The 16,348-nt window shown below is 38.1% G+C and overlaps 1 protein-coding gene across 2 annotated transcripts; it reads right to left on the bottom strand.

Annotated features, from left to right (window-relative positions):
* Positions 1–1,386: 1,386 nt before the first annotated feature.
* LOC114365468 (angiotensin-converting enzyme) lies at positions 1,387–16,034 on the bottom strand. Of its 2 annotated transcripts, none has more exons than XM_028322052.1 (13): positions 15,936–16,034; positions 11,137–11,358; positions 10,086–10,341; positions 8,300–8,443; positions 7,580–7,768; positions 6,352–6,449; positions 5,945–6,117; positions 5,270–5,394; positions 4,762–4,889; positions 3,875–4,089; positions 3,081–3,221; positions 2,347–2,522; positions 1,387–1,518 (listed from the first exon to the last, which is right to left on the bottom strand). In XM_028322052.1, exons 2-13 carry the CDS (start codon positions 11,356–11,358, stop codon positions 1,436–1,438), a joined length of 1,950 nt encoding a protein of 649 aa, XP_028177853.1. In that variant the 5' UTR covers positions 15,936–16,034; the 3' UTR covers positions 1,387–1,435. The 2 variants fall into 2 exon arrangements, with proteins under 2 accessions (XP_028177853.1, XP_028177854.1); XM_028322053.1 differs by lacking the exon at positions 5,270–5,394 and adding an exon at positions 5,115–5,239.
* Between the last annotated feature and the right edge of the window lie 314 nt (positions 16,035–16,348).

Below are 16,348 nucleotides of genomic sequence, written 5' to 3'. Positions count from 1 at the left end.
CCCGCATCCAGGCTCTTCCCGCGACCTTTACCAGATTTACCTCTACCAGCGACCAGAAAAATGTCTTATAAAATAGTACAGAGATTTTCTTTTTCTGTATGATGATGATATGTATGTGTCGCCGTAAAATTGTGAATTCCGTCAGATTATAATCTGACGTAGTGAAATTACAATCTAACCTAACCTAACCCACTGTTAGTTTACAATCTAACGCGTTATATTATAAACTGACAGAGTTCACAATTTCACGTTGACATGTGCATTTCATTATTTTAATTTAATTAATACATTCCCACCGATCTTTCTGAGTACTACTTTTGAGCCTTCAGTCATTATTAATAATTATTGTTTTAACAAACATAAATAAAGCCTCTGAGTAAGTGTTAGTCTCATACAAGGAAACAACTTCAGTGAATCATAATTAATGGTTTCAAACCATACAATTTCTGACAAAAAGCATGCACAATGGCAAAATTTGTGTTGACGACCCAAGGAAGTGTTATTAGACCATTTTAGAGCACCACATAATTATAATAACACATACAAACCTACCTAAATACCTATTATAATATTAGGCAAGGTTCCCAAAACTATGGGAAACTATTTACTAGCCGCGTTAGGAGTAAACACATACAGTTACACATTACCTATAGTTCGATATCACATTTTTCTCTACGATAAAAAAGGTTTTTAGGGGATGATTAACTTAGCGTGGCAGTTTCAGCGCATCCTTTGCATTGAGTTACCACCGCATTATCTTGAAGTTTCTTTTATTAAAATATATTTTCCTCTGGCCCAACAAGGGCTATTTAATAAAACTAGTTCTGCCAGCGTTTACAGAGACTTGACGATTTTCATGCAAACTCGAGAATTAGAGTTTCTTTTGTTTTTCTCTTCACCAACATATCATTGTCCCGAAGTGTTAGTTGAGTACCTAAGCTATTATTACGGGCCTATACACTAATAAAATTGCTAGCTGCTTCCTAATTTTATCCAGGATTCCAGGTTCCATCCTATCGACCCAATTTGATGGTCCATTCGAATATCTTGGCCGGACAGCCAAACGACAATGTCACAACAAGTGGCAAGACATAGTCACGTAATATTTATTCAAAGCCGATCGGGTCACGGTCAGGTGGACTATTGCTGCATTGTGCGACTTCCTGCCATTGAAAATGTATTAGAACGTCTGGATTTAGTCATTGCCTCCATTTTATCTAGGTCTAAAGGCCCATGTTCTGAAAAACGGTCAAGAATAAATGTGCACTAGCCGAATAGTTAAACCGTGGTTAAACGATGCACAACTGTTTTGTTAGCAATTTCTGTGAAGAAACTTTATCTAATAATGTAGGTAAATGAATTAGCTAGAAAAATGAACTCCAAAAGCAGTGATTCAATAATTTAATTGTGTTTTACTTAATTTTTACAAAATAATTTACATCATTCCGCCGTACTTCTTAAGCTTTTCGTTGAAACCTAAGTCTTCCATTGCACTTCGCTGCTCTTGTGTGCAGTATTCTGAAAAGAAAACAATGTGTGATCAAATAGTTGAAGAAAACTACTAAAAATCCTGTGTAACCAGGATCTACAGCTTCACCTCTAATAAAACAAACCAATAAATGCCAAGTTTGTACAGGGGGAAAGATAAACTGTCATTGGACCCGCATTGAAATTAACCAGGAGAACACAAAAGTTCGAAGTCAAGAACTTCAGACCCAGAGGTCCCGGGTTCAACTCCCTGTGGGGGCAAAAGTTTTGCTCAGTTTGGTGGTAAGCTTGTTCTAAGTCCGCGTGGTTAGCGACCATCATCTTAGTTAAGTCTGTCGCCATAACAACTATAGCATTGTTGTGTTTCGGCAGTTGGAGGGAATTTCTCTTTGGTTAAGGATTCCACGTGTAGTTCGCTTCCACCTTCCGCCTGATAATAATTTTCCATCAGGTGAGATGCAGGCCAAGAGCTTCCTTGACTTACTTGACACATGGTCCCATGTCCCCTAGATGGGGCAGAGGGCGTCCACAACAGTCCTCCATCTCGTTCGGTCTTGAGCTTCTCGCTTGATCTCGCTCCAGGTCTTGCCGATCTTCTTCGCCTCGTCCGCTACAGTGCGCCGCCAAGTTTGCCTGGGTCGACCACGTTTGCGTTTTCCTTGGGGATTCCAATCCAGAGCCTGCTTAGGGATGTGATCGGGGTCCCTTCGGAGAGTGTGGCCAATCCAGTTCCACTTGCGGCGCTTGATCTGCTGGTCGATCGGAATTTCGTGGCAGCGTTCCAATAGCTCGACGTCGGAGATTTTCTAGGGCCAAGAGCTTCCTTGTTGTGGATAAAAAATACAATAAGTTACTTACGAACAGTACTCGGCTCCCAGCCAATGTACTCGCCAGTCCGTTCGTTCTCCGTCTTCAGCCACTCGTGAAGAGGCGCGAAGTATTCCAACACTCCACCCGCGTCCATGTTCCTTTGACCAGTCAGCACCTCCATAGCGTCGGGCCACGGCTTTGAAGAGCCCATTTGGAGCATGTCACTGGGAATGACGTAGTAAGTTTAAGCCTTTTATCTTCTTGAGCATGCTTAGGTGAATAGTGGCTCTTTCGCTTGAGCATGCTGAAGAGGATACAAGGTTTTAAGCTTGTTATTCATCAGATGTAGTCATTACTTTCTGTGTAGAAATAACAGTACAGCAGGGTATATAATTTAAGACATATTTTTAGTAACACTGCAGAAATAAAGAGTTCGTTTGCTACTTGTAGCTAAAAGGTATAAAAAAGTCCATATCTAGTGCGACCTTAATTCAAAATCACTTTAACATCTATTTACGCTATACAATATACATATAGGTTAAAATCTCCATAGCGTGTATGAAAATTCTTTTTACAACAAAAGATGCACTACAGACAGTCTACTTATGTACTTATAGTTAGATACAAAAAATCAAAATATGATGACCTCTCTCTAAAAAAATCTACAAACGAAAGTATTTTCTAATCTCTGCCACTGAGACTTCAAAAAGAATTTCCTTGCACACTTTATAGAGCTTTTCAAAGGTATCTTCATAGTGCTTCTAGTCTTCCTCAGCACTTACCCCAAAGCCTTCCCAGCGGCCTGGCTCCTATAGATGTCGCAGTTGGACAGCAGCTTGGCGGGGTCGTCGGGCGCGTACTCGCCGGCCAGCTGGCATAGGGCCCGGTGGAATTGGAACTGGATAATGTAGGATACGTAGTACCTGGAAATAAGAAAATGAAGATGATACTGACAACGGTTCGGGTACATCAAGCTGAAGATTGCAGTGAACGTGATAGCTAAGTGAGAATTTGCAACAAAAATAAATCACTTAGTGGAGAGTGATGATTCGTTCAGGTATAAGGAGAAATTATAAGAACTTGTCATCGTTGAAATCAGTAATGAAGAATGCTAGCCAAAACGAATCTGATAAAAAATTAAGAAAGATCATTTTTTGTCGGCTGCAAAGATACCACATACAATCAATCAATAATACAGTAAACTGTTGCGCTCAGAGTAAATTCCTAATTCACACACAATTTACTACGGAATTTTGAATATTCCTCGACAATTTCTAGGAAGAAATAAAATGAAGGAAGTTTCGTTTTAAAGTTCAGTTCATTTGAGAGCTAAAAATGGACATGGAGTAATAGAAACTCTTTATTTGAGCTTTTAAGTGAGTAGGTAATTCAACGTTTTGCTACCCTTTTATTATTATTATATTATTTAATATTGTATAGTCAGCACTTTTTAAACAGATACCTAAAATTAATTACTTTCGCACACTAACCTTAATTTTAATGAAACCAAACTTGTACGTGTTTAGGCTAAGTTTTTATACAGTAAATAATTTATTCTTATTCTTATTATTCTTACCTCATATACTCAACATCAGCAGACACATGGTACTTAGCGGCAGGGTCAAAATCGTCTTCAGTCCTCGGCACCGGGGGTTCGACTCCCTGTAAAGAGTCTCGCAGCTGCCAGAAGTGGCAGTTGTAGTCCCTAGGAGCTGTGATACCACGGAACACGCTATATCGGAACAAATCCAGAAGGTACGCGAATGGCAGGAACACAATCTTCTCCAAACCCTGGAAAAATAAACCCGTTTTCAGGTCCCCGTAGACTAGTCTGTTTATTTTTAAATAAACAACTTGAAAAAATCGAACTGCCTTAGACGGGAATCGAACCCACGACCTTTCGCTTGCCGGGCGACTGCTCTGAGCTACTTAGAGCTACTGGATGAACCCGTCGATTTTTTTCAAGTGTAATACGCTGTCATGGCCGCGTTTATTGGCTGATAGACTTTTTACTATCTAATCTTTTATTGCCTGATAGACTTTGACCGATTCAATCTTTTGTTTCAGCCATATTATGATAGCCATATGACGTCCACAGCTGGACAAAGGCGTCCCTCAAGGATTTCCATTACGACCGGTCCTGGGTTGCCTGCATTCAGGTATTTCCCGCGTCCTTTACTAGATCGTCGGTCCATCAAGTGGTGGGTTTGCCCACACTACGTCTTCCGGCCCGTGGTCGCCACTCAAGATTTTTTCTGCCCCAGTGACCATCAACTCTACAAGCTATGTGCCCGCCCACTACCACTTGATTTGAAATTGACAATTCTGCTTACTTGACAATTCTGCGGACTATGTTGGTCATTTTGGTTTTCCTGCGGATCTCCTCATTTCTGATTCAATATCTAACGTACCTATTTGCAAATAAATGTTAAATATAGCAAAAGGCTAACAGATATTACTCACCATTTTGAACTGCTGATTAATGTTAGACTCAAGATCCTCAGGCCCATCTTCCAAAAGACCCATAACTCTTAAATGCTTAGGAGTAGCGACCGAAAGGGCAATCACGTCTCCTACAGCCTCATGGAAACCTTTAAAATACAGTATTAAAAGTTAATAATTATGTAAATAAATGTCCATGCAATATACTAATCAACGCCCAATCAATTAAGTGACAACAAGCAAACATTTACATCCCAAATATACACAAGTCATAATATAAAGGTGCAAATCATTCAACAAGATGCAAAAGACGAGCAAACTACAAAGAAACATAAATGTAGACATCACCCAAAAGAACTTCCAACATAATTTACCAGGATTAGCACCCTCCCTATAAATAACTGGTTGGTCTTTATACTGGAGGTAATACTGAATGTGCCCCATCTCATGGTGGGTGGTCTTGAAGAAGGCACTCGTCATGGTAGTACACTGCTTGATCCTAGAAGAAGTATGAAGAAGTAATGATTACCAGGGTTCGCTCCTTCTCGGTATATCACAGGCTGGTCTTTGTACTGAAGGTAGTATTGGATGTGGCCCATTTCGTGATGGGTAGTCGTGAAGAATTCACTTGTTATTACAGTACATTGTTTGATCCTAAAAGAGCAGATGATATTCTTATTATTTTATTAGTACCAAGACACGATAAATGTAGAGGTGTTAGGTTTTAGCAAAGAAAATGGAAAATAATGTTGTTATACCTAAAGCCTGGTCCGTGAGCACGTACGAGCGATAAGGATGGGTAGCTTGGGGTCATTGGACGGGATTCTACGTGCTCACGGACCAGGCTTTACCTAGTCTTTTTAATTAAAACACTACAACATCGAACTTTGCCCTTTATGTAACTCATAATTTCAAAATAATAAAAAATAGAGATGATGATTATGTATTTAGTTTTACTCATGAAAAAACAATAGGCAAAGGGACAGCTCTAACTTCCAAGCTAGAGAGGAAATTGATTACTTTATCAATAAAAGCCAGCAATAATCATCATCATCTCATTTCAGCCACAGGACGTCCACTGAACATAGGCCTCCTCTAATGATTTCCACAGCGGCCTGCATCCAGCGCCTTCCTGCTGCTACCTTTATGTAGTCATCGGACTTTAAGCCACCAATATAAATGCCAGAATTCCAATTTATATTACCTGAAGTCTTCACCGTCAAAGAAGTCCCAAGCCGAAGCATGGCACACCAGATCACGACCGTCATTCGGTTTCTCGATGATAGATTTGTCCCAAAACAGATCGGGCATCCCACTCAAGTTTAAGGACTTGAAGAACTCTTCGGCTGTTTTGAACATCTTCAGAGGTGTGTAGTTCTGAAAATAAATAAAGGTGAGAGTAGAAAAGTGTACCCATGTCATTGTATGAAATTAGAAAGTCAATGCTGCAGGGCTATTCCGAAACGCTATTAAGTAGTTTCAAGTCTATCTGTAACCGTCGCTAATGTTGGCTTCTCGCTTTGCGAGAGACGGATACCAATATTCGAAACTTCGAATATCGTTTTTCGAAGTTACTGTAATGGGTGTAGAAATCAAGAAAAGTGTATGTACCTGAGCAATAAGAGCTGCAGTAACGTCTACATCTGGTTTCTCAGGATAGGGCCGACTGTATTTTTCGATGTTATTCCAAGTTTGGGCCCAAATGTTTCCTGAAATTTTAATTTCAATAATTAGACTAATCACTGCACAGAATATTATGTATAGTTGAAGTAGAGTTTTAAACCTGTTTCATGAGCCATAATTTGTTTTAATTATTATGTAAACACATGTACACATAAACGTTTATTTACGACTATGTGTATAAATCCTCATTACACTGCAAATTAATATTAATATCTTGCATCTAATATTATTATGGCACAAGTACACCATGCGGGAAGTTGACCGCGAAAAAGCGTGAGCCCGCACACAGTATGGGCGTTGCACGGCGAAACTAACCCAAGTGCGTGTTTACACTATATACGTCTCGATCAATTTCCTGCATAGTGTACTTGCGCCATTAGATTTTGCATACAGTTTCTGACCTCTACATTTTATGTATGAATTGAATATGCAGACATTTGAATACTACAAAGTATATTTATCTAAAATCTAGCTCATAAAACTCATTATGCAGGTGGGCTTTTAAAAGCACTTTTACACGTCCCACCATTAACCCTACCACTGCTTCAAGACAATAAATGGGCCAGTGCTGAGAAGAAGCAGCGCAAGAAACTCAGTCACTATTGTCAGCCTCTTTTTCAAGGTTTTACAGACTTAAAATGTACAGTCGCGGAATGAAAAGGTTCGTCACCTTAGTGTCGGTTTTCGCTTGCAGTAGGTACTGTAAGAGTCAAACCTGCCAACATAACCGTGCAAGAAACATTGCTGCTTACATTTAAATAAATATGACGTTTGCTAACGAATAAGTTTTTGCTTGTTTATTTTTCTATCCCATCAGTGCAATGTTACAAAATGTAGTTTTTTTATTTAATAGATAATGGCAGGTTGAACCAACAAGAAGGTTTTAGTTTATCAATCATATTAATCTTCTTGACAAGTTAAATCGTCAAACAACTTTGATCTGTATAATTTTGAACTTTACCGACGAACAGTTAAAGATTATTTTCTCTAACTCGAGATTACTCTGTAACATAGTTTCAAAAGGTAATAAATGTGCTCGCGATTCGTTGAAGGAATCAATTTGAAAACTGACTCATTTCGTGACTGTACATAGTTATAAATATTTATGCCAGCTAGACAGTTAAGGTGTTAAGCTCTAAAACTAAATAAAGATTACCTAGCAAATGTGCTGGGATTGGCCCCTTTTTAGAGACCACGTCTTCGCCATACTTGGCTCGCAGACGGCCTCTGACGTAAGCGTGTATCTGCTCGTACAGGGGCCTCACTTGGTTCCAGAGGGTGGCGAACTGGTCCTCATCCTTCATCTCGTACTCACTCAGCCACCACTCGGCTACTGTGTCGTAACCTGGAGATGAAAGTAAGAATCGATTAGAAATCTAGAACCTAAGATTAGGACTAATGTTAAATCTATGTATACTTACTTATCTAACATTACAATTTTGTTTATTTTTTAGATATTTAATTATGTGAGCAAAATTTTAAATAGGTCTATAAACGTATCGTGAAAATCAAATTGTCCCGCAAAAATAAACAATTGACAATCGATATCGTTCGAAGAAAAAGAAAATTGTTTTTTTCTTATTACGAACGCGAACGGCTAAAAGAAAAAAAGTTTCTTAGTGGCCAGTTGAGAGACCAAAGAGTTCGAATATTGACCTCAAGTAATACATACGTCACTTTTAATGTTAATAAAGAAATACTAATTTAAAGGAGGGCGTGGATTGAAGACAATCAGTATTTATCAAAAGCCATACATACCTAGTGGGACCAATGAACTCAACAAAGTTTGTCGTTTAACTTTATCGTTGTTCTCCATCATTTTATCATGTCAATTTTATAGTCTGTAAGGATACTTGATAAGTGAAGTCAATCGTACCGTTGAGCTTAGCAGCCTCGTTCTCCATCAGCACGTATTCGGAGAAGTTCCCTTTGGAAGCTGCCCCGGCCGCCTTGTGCCACTGCTCCCAGGTGTACTTCAGCTCTTCAGGATCCTCGCTGGTCGCGAAGATGTTGGTCACCTCTGGAAAAGAGGAATAAGACAGTATTCATTGCATTTATAGGACTCCGTTCAATTAGTGTAGTCGTCAATACAAATTAACGATGTTTTCTTGCTTTTACTTTCATATTGTTCATAAATACGCAAATAAAATGACATGTCAAATTGGTTTTCCCCAGAATTCTCTCTTTGAAAGTTTTTATGAAATGTGTTCTTGAGAAGTCATTTCTTAAAATTTTCATTATTATAGTTTAAAATTAAATATCTGACACTAACTTACTTACTTGAGAGTTGAGTCTAGTTAGTTTGACCTCAAGCTCACTTACCTATTAAGGTCTAAGTATCATTTTGCTTCATACAATAGTCAAAGTCAAAGTCAAAATTTCTTTATTTGTTTGGACTAATAAATAGTTCTTACAAATCGTCATTTTGCTCTTAAGGAGCCTCTACATGTCTCATAATCTTTTTACCCTACCAGCGCTTCGAGACCAACATTTGGCAAGTGCTGAGAAGAAGCGCCGCAACAAACTCAGTCACCACTGTCTGCCGGTTAATATAAATAAATAGAAATAGTAGTAGTAGGTACATTCGATTCAGGAGCAGTTCACTGAATTTACCATGCATTCTTGTATGGTGTATCTTATAAGAATGGGTATACAAGATTGCGTGGTATATTAAACAAGGTAGTGACGTGCTAATATCTAGACTTACATATTAAGATACTAGTAGAAATGACTCGCATACATAAATTTGAATAACTTGGATTGACCAGTCCCCGAAAGCAGCGCCTGTTCACAGACATGACGAGTGAACCAGCCATCGCTTCACTCGACCATATTAGAGGGAATGTAACGACCCGCCTCACTACGCCACCACCCCAGAGACATTTTAGTGAGAATGACAATTCCAAGTTATCTCTTTAAAATAAAAAACTAATATTAAAGCTAAGTAACAGTCCAGATTGAGAAGCATGACACTATAACATTTGAGAAATTATTATGAGTTTATACATTACTTTTCATTTTAATTCTTTTTAGTGCGAGCATGAGAGGACCATAATCCTACTCCCTAATAATGTCAAGTCAAGTTGCAAAGGGACAAAGCAGTGCAACAAAGCAGTTTAACCGCCTCTGTGGTCTAGTGGTAAGACCACCTGCTTCAGACGCAGAGGTCCCGGGTTCGATTCCCAGTGGGGGCAGATTTTTCTGTTCGGTTTGGTTGGTGGTAGGGCTTGTTCTAAGTCCGCCTGGCTAGCTACCACCATCTTACCTAAGTCTGTCGCCATAACAACAGTGTTAACAGCATAGTTGTGTTCCGGCAGCTAGAGGTAAGATAGCCAGTTCCTCTGTGGTTGAGGATTCCGGGTGAAGCTCGCTTCCACCTTCGGCCTGATCGTCACTTACCATCAGGTGAGATACAGGCCAAGAGCTTCCTCGTTGTGTATAAAAAAAGAAAAAAAAAAAAAAACAAACAAACATGACTAAATTCAAAATCTCAATTACGAGTATTACCATATCAATAATTATAATCTTCTAACCGGTTGGTTCCGCTATGCACCACTCTTAAAATACCTACGAAAAAGTGATGTACTTACGTATCACATTCTTTGTATTTTATAAGTGGTGCATATCGGAACTGGTGCATAGAGTAGCTAACCACTTCTTACCAGGTTCCACATGCAGGTCGCACTTGGCCCGTTCCTTATAATCGCAAATTGTAGCCTTAGCGTACGTGGTCTTCATATTGTTCACAGCCTGGATGAGCCTCTGATTCAAGTCCTCAGGCAAGGCAGAGGTTCCTAGCTGAGAGTACTTCTGGAACATTCTCTTTAGGTCCTCGTCTTCGAACTCGTGCCATAAGTAGCTCATGGTCTCCTTCCAGTATTCTTTCTCTTCTTCGGCGACGTCTAAGGACACTTGGAGCTGAAAGATAAGAATGGTATGCGGTATAGTTGTCGCAGTAAGATAGATAAAGCCGTCATATAGTTATATCCCTAGGGATATCGATAAAATTGACATCACAACATCGCCTTAAATTATCGCTAGCCCTATCCCAAACACACTGTATAAACTGTATATGGTAGATTCCTATTTCACTAAGCTTTATCAAGTAATATATTTATAACACTGAACTTAAACTAGCAATATAAGTATATCACTAAACTTGAACCGTTTTATAACTATATTCCTAGTGAGATAGTAATGATTCGCTTTCGTATAACTATGTGACGGTATATAATTATATCCCTAGGAATATAACTATATTACGGCTATAAATATCTTACTGCGACATAGTCATAATTTCATGGCAGTTTACTGCTGGACTCCTTTGTCTAGACGATACCTCCCATTTTCTTGATGGAGTCAGTCTATTAAGGAGGTCTTACTCTACATTTGCTAAGATGCGTCTTTAATTAATTATTGAAAAAGACAAACTAGAAAGAAACTTATCTACCCTATTAGGGCATCCGCTAAAACTCACGTGGGTGCACGGAGCTGGTGCCCTACCTATTAATGCATGGAAATTCACACATGTGCGTTGTTGCTCATACTAATTTTCCATACAGAAACATCGCCGCGACCATGCGATGAAAGGAGACATGCTGTTGATCCCTTTCCAGGCTGATAAATGTGCTTATGACCTTAGACCGCTTGTCCATAAAACTGCTAAGAACTCACTAAAATCCAACCTTAATAATCAAATTCGAGGTAACTCACCATCTGCTCCTCGTTGTACTCAGTGATGTTGCTCTCATAGTTCCAGGAGGCGATGGTCCTCTTATTCTTGGCATTCGAAGTGAGCTCGTCCAGGGTCCTCATGTAGTCTCTTCCAGCGGCCTCCTCCGCTGCCCTCTCGGCCGCCCTGCCCTGAGCAGCCACTATGAAGACAGAGGCTATCGCCCCTACCAGGGCCAGTTCCCCTAGGATCTTCATTATCATCTGTATGTAAGAACAAACATTCCATTATAAGATTTTAAATTGTCGCGCATTTTAAAATAGTAAGACACGGGTCTTAATCTTACTATTTTAAACATTCCATTAGTCTCCATTGCAGCACGACTCTCTAAATTAAAGACCTGGGGCAAATGTAGTGTACAGTGTAAAGTGTACGCACACGCACACACTGACAAAATTCGGCGCAACACCCCGCTAATCCACGCAAAATTTTGTCAGTGTGTGCGTTCGCGCCGCATACGTATTGGCGCGCGGTCACATACAAACCGCGCTCGGTGCGTTTCTATGAAAATGACCTACTCATTTATATTTACTCTGTCTTTACTGTAGGAGCACCACTCTCTAAATTAAAGATCTGGGGCAAATGAAGGATGTTTTTAAAACTTTGATGATCATCATCATCATCATTATTTCAGTCACAAGACGTCCACTATTTAACAAAGGCCTCCCCAATGATTTCCGTATTGAGCGGTTGGTAGCGGCCTGTATCCTTCCTGCTACATTTGAGGTTATTTGTCCACCTTGTGGGTGCTTCACATCGATATAGCTTGTTACTTTTTAAGCCGTTTTAGTGGAAGGTCCTACTTCTAGCCACAAATAAAAAATTAAAACACTTATTTTAAATAATGTATCAAAGGCCAACTGGTATAATAGCTACTGAAGATTAATCATAGAATCCAAATTACGTAAGGATAAGCTATTTAACGTACTTACTTACAAACTAAAACTGATTCTACCAATACCGAAGATGCAATGAGACAATATTACAGAATCTTGTTAAATAAATAACGTCTTTATCGATAAAAAAGTGCATTATCATGTCAAGGCGGTTTTTAGCTCAGAAAAAAGATACTTATCTTCAAGTAATGTTTACTTATTTGGTTTCGATTCAATAGCCAGAGTAAATTACTGCTTTGTAAAAACACAAAGTCAGGACAAAAAAGGTTGAAAACCGATTCAATTTAAAATATCCATAACATTGTACGTACAATGTACCTATATTTTACAGTTTCGTGAAAACAAACAAAAGTTCGTTCGTTTCAGCCGAAAGACGTCCACTGCTGGACAAAGGCCTCCCCCAAGGATTTTCACAAAGACCGGTCCTGCGCCGCTCGCATCCAGGCACCTCCCGCGACCTTCACCACACATAGCACACATAGCACATAGGGGCACATAGCTCGTAGAGCTGATGGCGATGACGAGCCGGAAGACGTAGGGTGAGCAGGTGGGAGGCCTAGGTGGCGTTTCAGTACATAATGACGTCCTATATGGTGTTAAGAAAATATATTTGTAAGGATAAAATATCTGTCCCTTTTAAAATAAAATATAAGGTGTCACTGATAGCTTTTAAGAACTGGTCGTTCAAACTACAACTTGGTTGCATAGATATCAGTGAGATCTTATTCGTCAGAATCTAAAATTTTATTACGAACTCGTAAACTGACTGTTAGTGACTGAAGTTAATATAAGTAATTCAATGCGTTGACTTGAACCACAATTACTACGATAGTTAGCAAGTAAATAGGTAACTTTATTACTTTCAAAACTTTATTGTCATTATATCATTAAAAATACCCTAGTTGTAGCACAATGACATTGAAACACGTTATGTGCTTTACATAACATTGAAGTTGGTATTTATATTCATTTTGCAGACAATTGCTAAGAGAGCCGGTTCATAATTTAAACCACGAGACTAGCTTTAGCTCTTACATAACAACTTTAGTTTACTATAGGTAGTAATAGATAGATAAAAAAAAAATATTCACTAAATAGTTAGTGAATAATTTTTTTGAATGCTCGTGTTTGAACTATAATTATTAGTTTTTCCTAATATTTCTTTTTAAACCATAATATCCTCTTCAGTAAGTATACTCAACATCAAATAAACCGCACCTTCCGCGACGCGAACTTTAACGATTTTCTTCTGACACAATCATGGTGCCCCTACAATATTGGTGTTATTTGAAAGCCCAATAAATATCCTTAAAGAAAAGCACATTTAATTTCTTAATAAATGATTAACATACACCATAAATGTGACTTGAAAAAATACCTCACTTTGGGCCCACCTATGGGATCAATTAGACCAATTTTTATGGTTATAAAACCAAATAATGATCTCACGTGTCCTCTTTAACAGATGGATAGCGACTAATCCCAACTTAACAGTTTTATAGCCATAAAAGTTGGCTTTAGCGTAACTACCTATTTTTTGAAGAAGTGACTCTGGATCCTTCCCTAGACACATTTTTGGGGTAAAAACCTTTCCTTTAATGAAATGAACGTTAGAACTAGGCTTTTAAATGGTGCCAATATTGGTGGAAAGTGGGGATGCATACGTTTGAAAATGCTTGTCGCGGGAGGTGCGATTTATTTGATGTCGAGTGTATTAACTTGATCTCGACAGATACTGTCATTTATCTCGTACTCAAGAATTCTTACGTCTGATATCAGTCAACAACATTACAAGACTCTTCATGTGATAACCACTTTGATAAGGCTTTCAATGGTTTATTTGATATTATCCAATACTTGTTATCCATCAATATCGTTCAAAATTCTAGAATTACTTACACCAGGTGGACCGATGGCCTTATAAAGGTAGCAGGAAGGCGCTGGATGTACGCCGCTACCAACTGGGTGATGTGGAAATCATTGGGGGAGGCCTATAGTGACTGAGTTTCTTGCGCTGCTTTTTTCAGCTGGGACGTGTAAAAATGCTTTTTAAAAGCCTATTTGCAAAAATAAATGAGTTTTATGTTTAGCTATGGACGTCTTGTTGCTGAAATGATGATGATGATTACACCAAGTCTTTCTACTACCTAATGTTGTAAAGATTTATCATCTAATCCGATTCTTACAAAATACATACATTCAGCTACACGAATATTTAGCGCTATTCTTCTTTAAAGAAAATCTAGTTGTTAGTTTTTGTATTTGAAAAGAGTTCTCTTAGTTTCCTGAAAATGGTGAAAAATAAGGCTCAGTTTGGGCAATTTTCGGTAACATATTCATCTTTTGTTTGTTGAAATTAAAATTCATAGTTTCAATTTAGCTAATAGGTAGAGTTATCCAAAAAGAAAATGGTTTCAGCGACCAGTCGTGTGCTGAAATCTTTGAAGGAGGCATTTATACAACTTTGTATGTCCTTTGGCAATTTTTTTTATGATAATGATATGACCTAACTACTAAGAGGTTCTAACAACTAAATAGGTAACTCACAAACAAAACTTTTTTTGTAGTCTCACTGAAATATCCACACGGCATTTTGGACAAACCACAAACGGCACGTTAAACTGTAACAACCTCAAAAACGGACTGAAAACAATATGGTTTTAGGAAAATATTGTTTATTATGTAAATTAATTAACGTGCTGTCTGTCATGCTTGGAAGGATTTACAGAGTTTGGCCAAAGAACATTGTCCACGACAATAATGAGTGGACGGGGCCATGCCAAATGGTATAATACTCAACATGAATATTGAAAAAGTCCGGTCTCGTGTCAGCAAATTATTCGGTCGAACGAAGAAAAGTAATGGTGAATATTACTTTAGTTAAAGCATAAGACATGTTTTTCATTTCAAGATCAATTTATTCACCGAAAAGTACCTAAAGATTGAGTGATCGTACAGAGAAAACATAGGACTAGCCAATAATAATCAGGATTGTATAGAAACAAATCTCATGAGATTTTTTTGAGGTGTACTTACTAGAGTTATTTGCTTTATTGCAACTTATAACTACAATACAAACTAACAGTTGTACAACAACAACAGGTGCGATTGCAGTCAAATACCTGCCTTATTATGCATAAAAAATATTATTATAATGATTCCAAATGATAAGTCTGAAACACCGAACCACATAAAAGATTAAAAACAACTTTCCTTTGTTTCATGTAGCTGTATTTTTACAAAATCAAATAAAAAATACGATCGATTCAATCATGTTAATGAATATTCCAAGCATGTCTCCACCTTGCATAGTGACATCCAAACTTCGCTCCGCTTCCAAGAGCGTAATGAATTCTTCTCTTTACAAGTTCATTAGTCACAAAATAACCCTGTTCCTAACACCATAAATATATTTTTCTACAACATTCGTTTATATTTACATGTGCCGACATTTTTGTAACACCGAAATAGGTAGCTTTATTGCAATTATACTATTAGTAAAACGTTGAACATACTGCCTTTAAAAAGTTTACAAAAATCTTATTCCCTTTGAACTTACCCTCTTAGTCCATCTGCTTTTAGACTAATATTATAAATGTGAAAATAACTCTATTTGTCTGTTTATTTTTTCAGGCTTAAACCAGGGAATGGTCGTATTATATTTTGAGGAAAGGTAGAGATAGTTGTAGACCATGGGTCTTTTATTCATGTTAAACTTGGGATAATTTGTATCCAGGATTTTAAGTGTGACACTCGTGGAATAAAATCTTTGTAACAAACCGAAAAGCTACTGCAAAAAGCTATTTTTAGTTTAAATGTCGGTAAATTAAAATAATTCTCTGTGGTTCGAGAAAAAAAATATTTTAAATTATAAAACTACTTACATGAACAAGTCCGTCCCCAATCACCTGCCGTGGGTGACTGTATGCTGCACAGGATAAACCGATTCAAGTGCCGGCTGTCATTTACAATGATAATACGAGTATCAATGGCACAGTAAGGAAGATTACACAAAATTACAAACAACAAAATAAAGGATGACAGCTATTGCTCCGTAAATTTTACCACAATAGGCATTATTTTAGCTTATGGCAGTGTAATGTGTTGTTTAATCGCCTTCGTTAAGGCGCGATTGGTCCAATTCGCAATTGGGCCAATCGTGAAAAATTCACAAATTCGCGATTAGTCCAATTCGCGATTGGTCCAATTCGCTATTGGTCCAATTCGCTATTGGTCCAATTCGCTATTGGTCCAATTCGCTATTGGGCCAATTCGCTATTGGTCCAATTCGTAATTG

This window comes from Ostrinia furnacalis, unplaced genomic scaffold (genome assembly GCF_004193835.3).
Source record: "Ostrinia furnacalis isolate ACB-3 unplaced genomic scaffold, ASM419383v2 OfSCF7591, whole genome shotgun sequence".
In the NCBI taxonomy this organism is placed as follows: domain Eukaryota; kingdom Metazoa; phylum Arthropoda; class Insecta; order Lepidoptera; family Crambidae; genus Ostrinia; species Ostrinia furnacalis.
This window is presented reverse-complemented; position numbering and strand designations above follow the sequence as displayed.

Coding starts and splice junctions, on each gene's coding strand:
- LOC114365468 (XM_028322052.1), bottom strand. CDS start 11,358: ATGATAATGAAGATCCTAGGGGAACTGGCCCTGGTAGGGGCGATAGCC. Junction 8,444..10,085: donor CGACCTGCATGTGGAACCTG/GTAAGAAGTGGT, acceptor CCTCTTTTCCAG/AGGTGACCAACATCTTCGCG. Junction 4,090..4,761: donor TTAATCAGCAGTTCAAAATG/GTGAGTAATATC, acceptor TTATTTTTCCAG/GGTTTGGAGAAGATTGTGTT.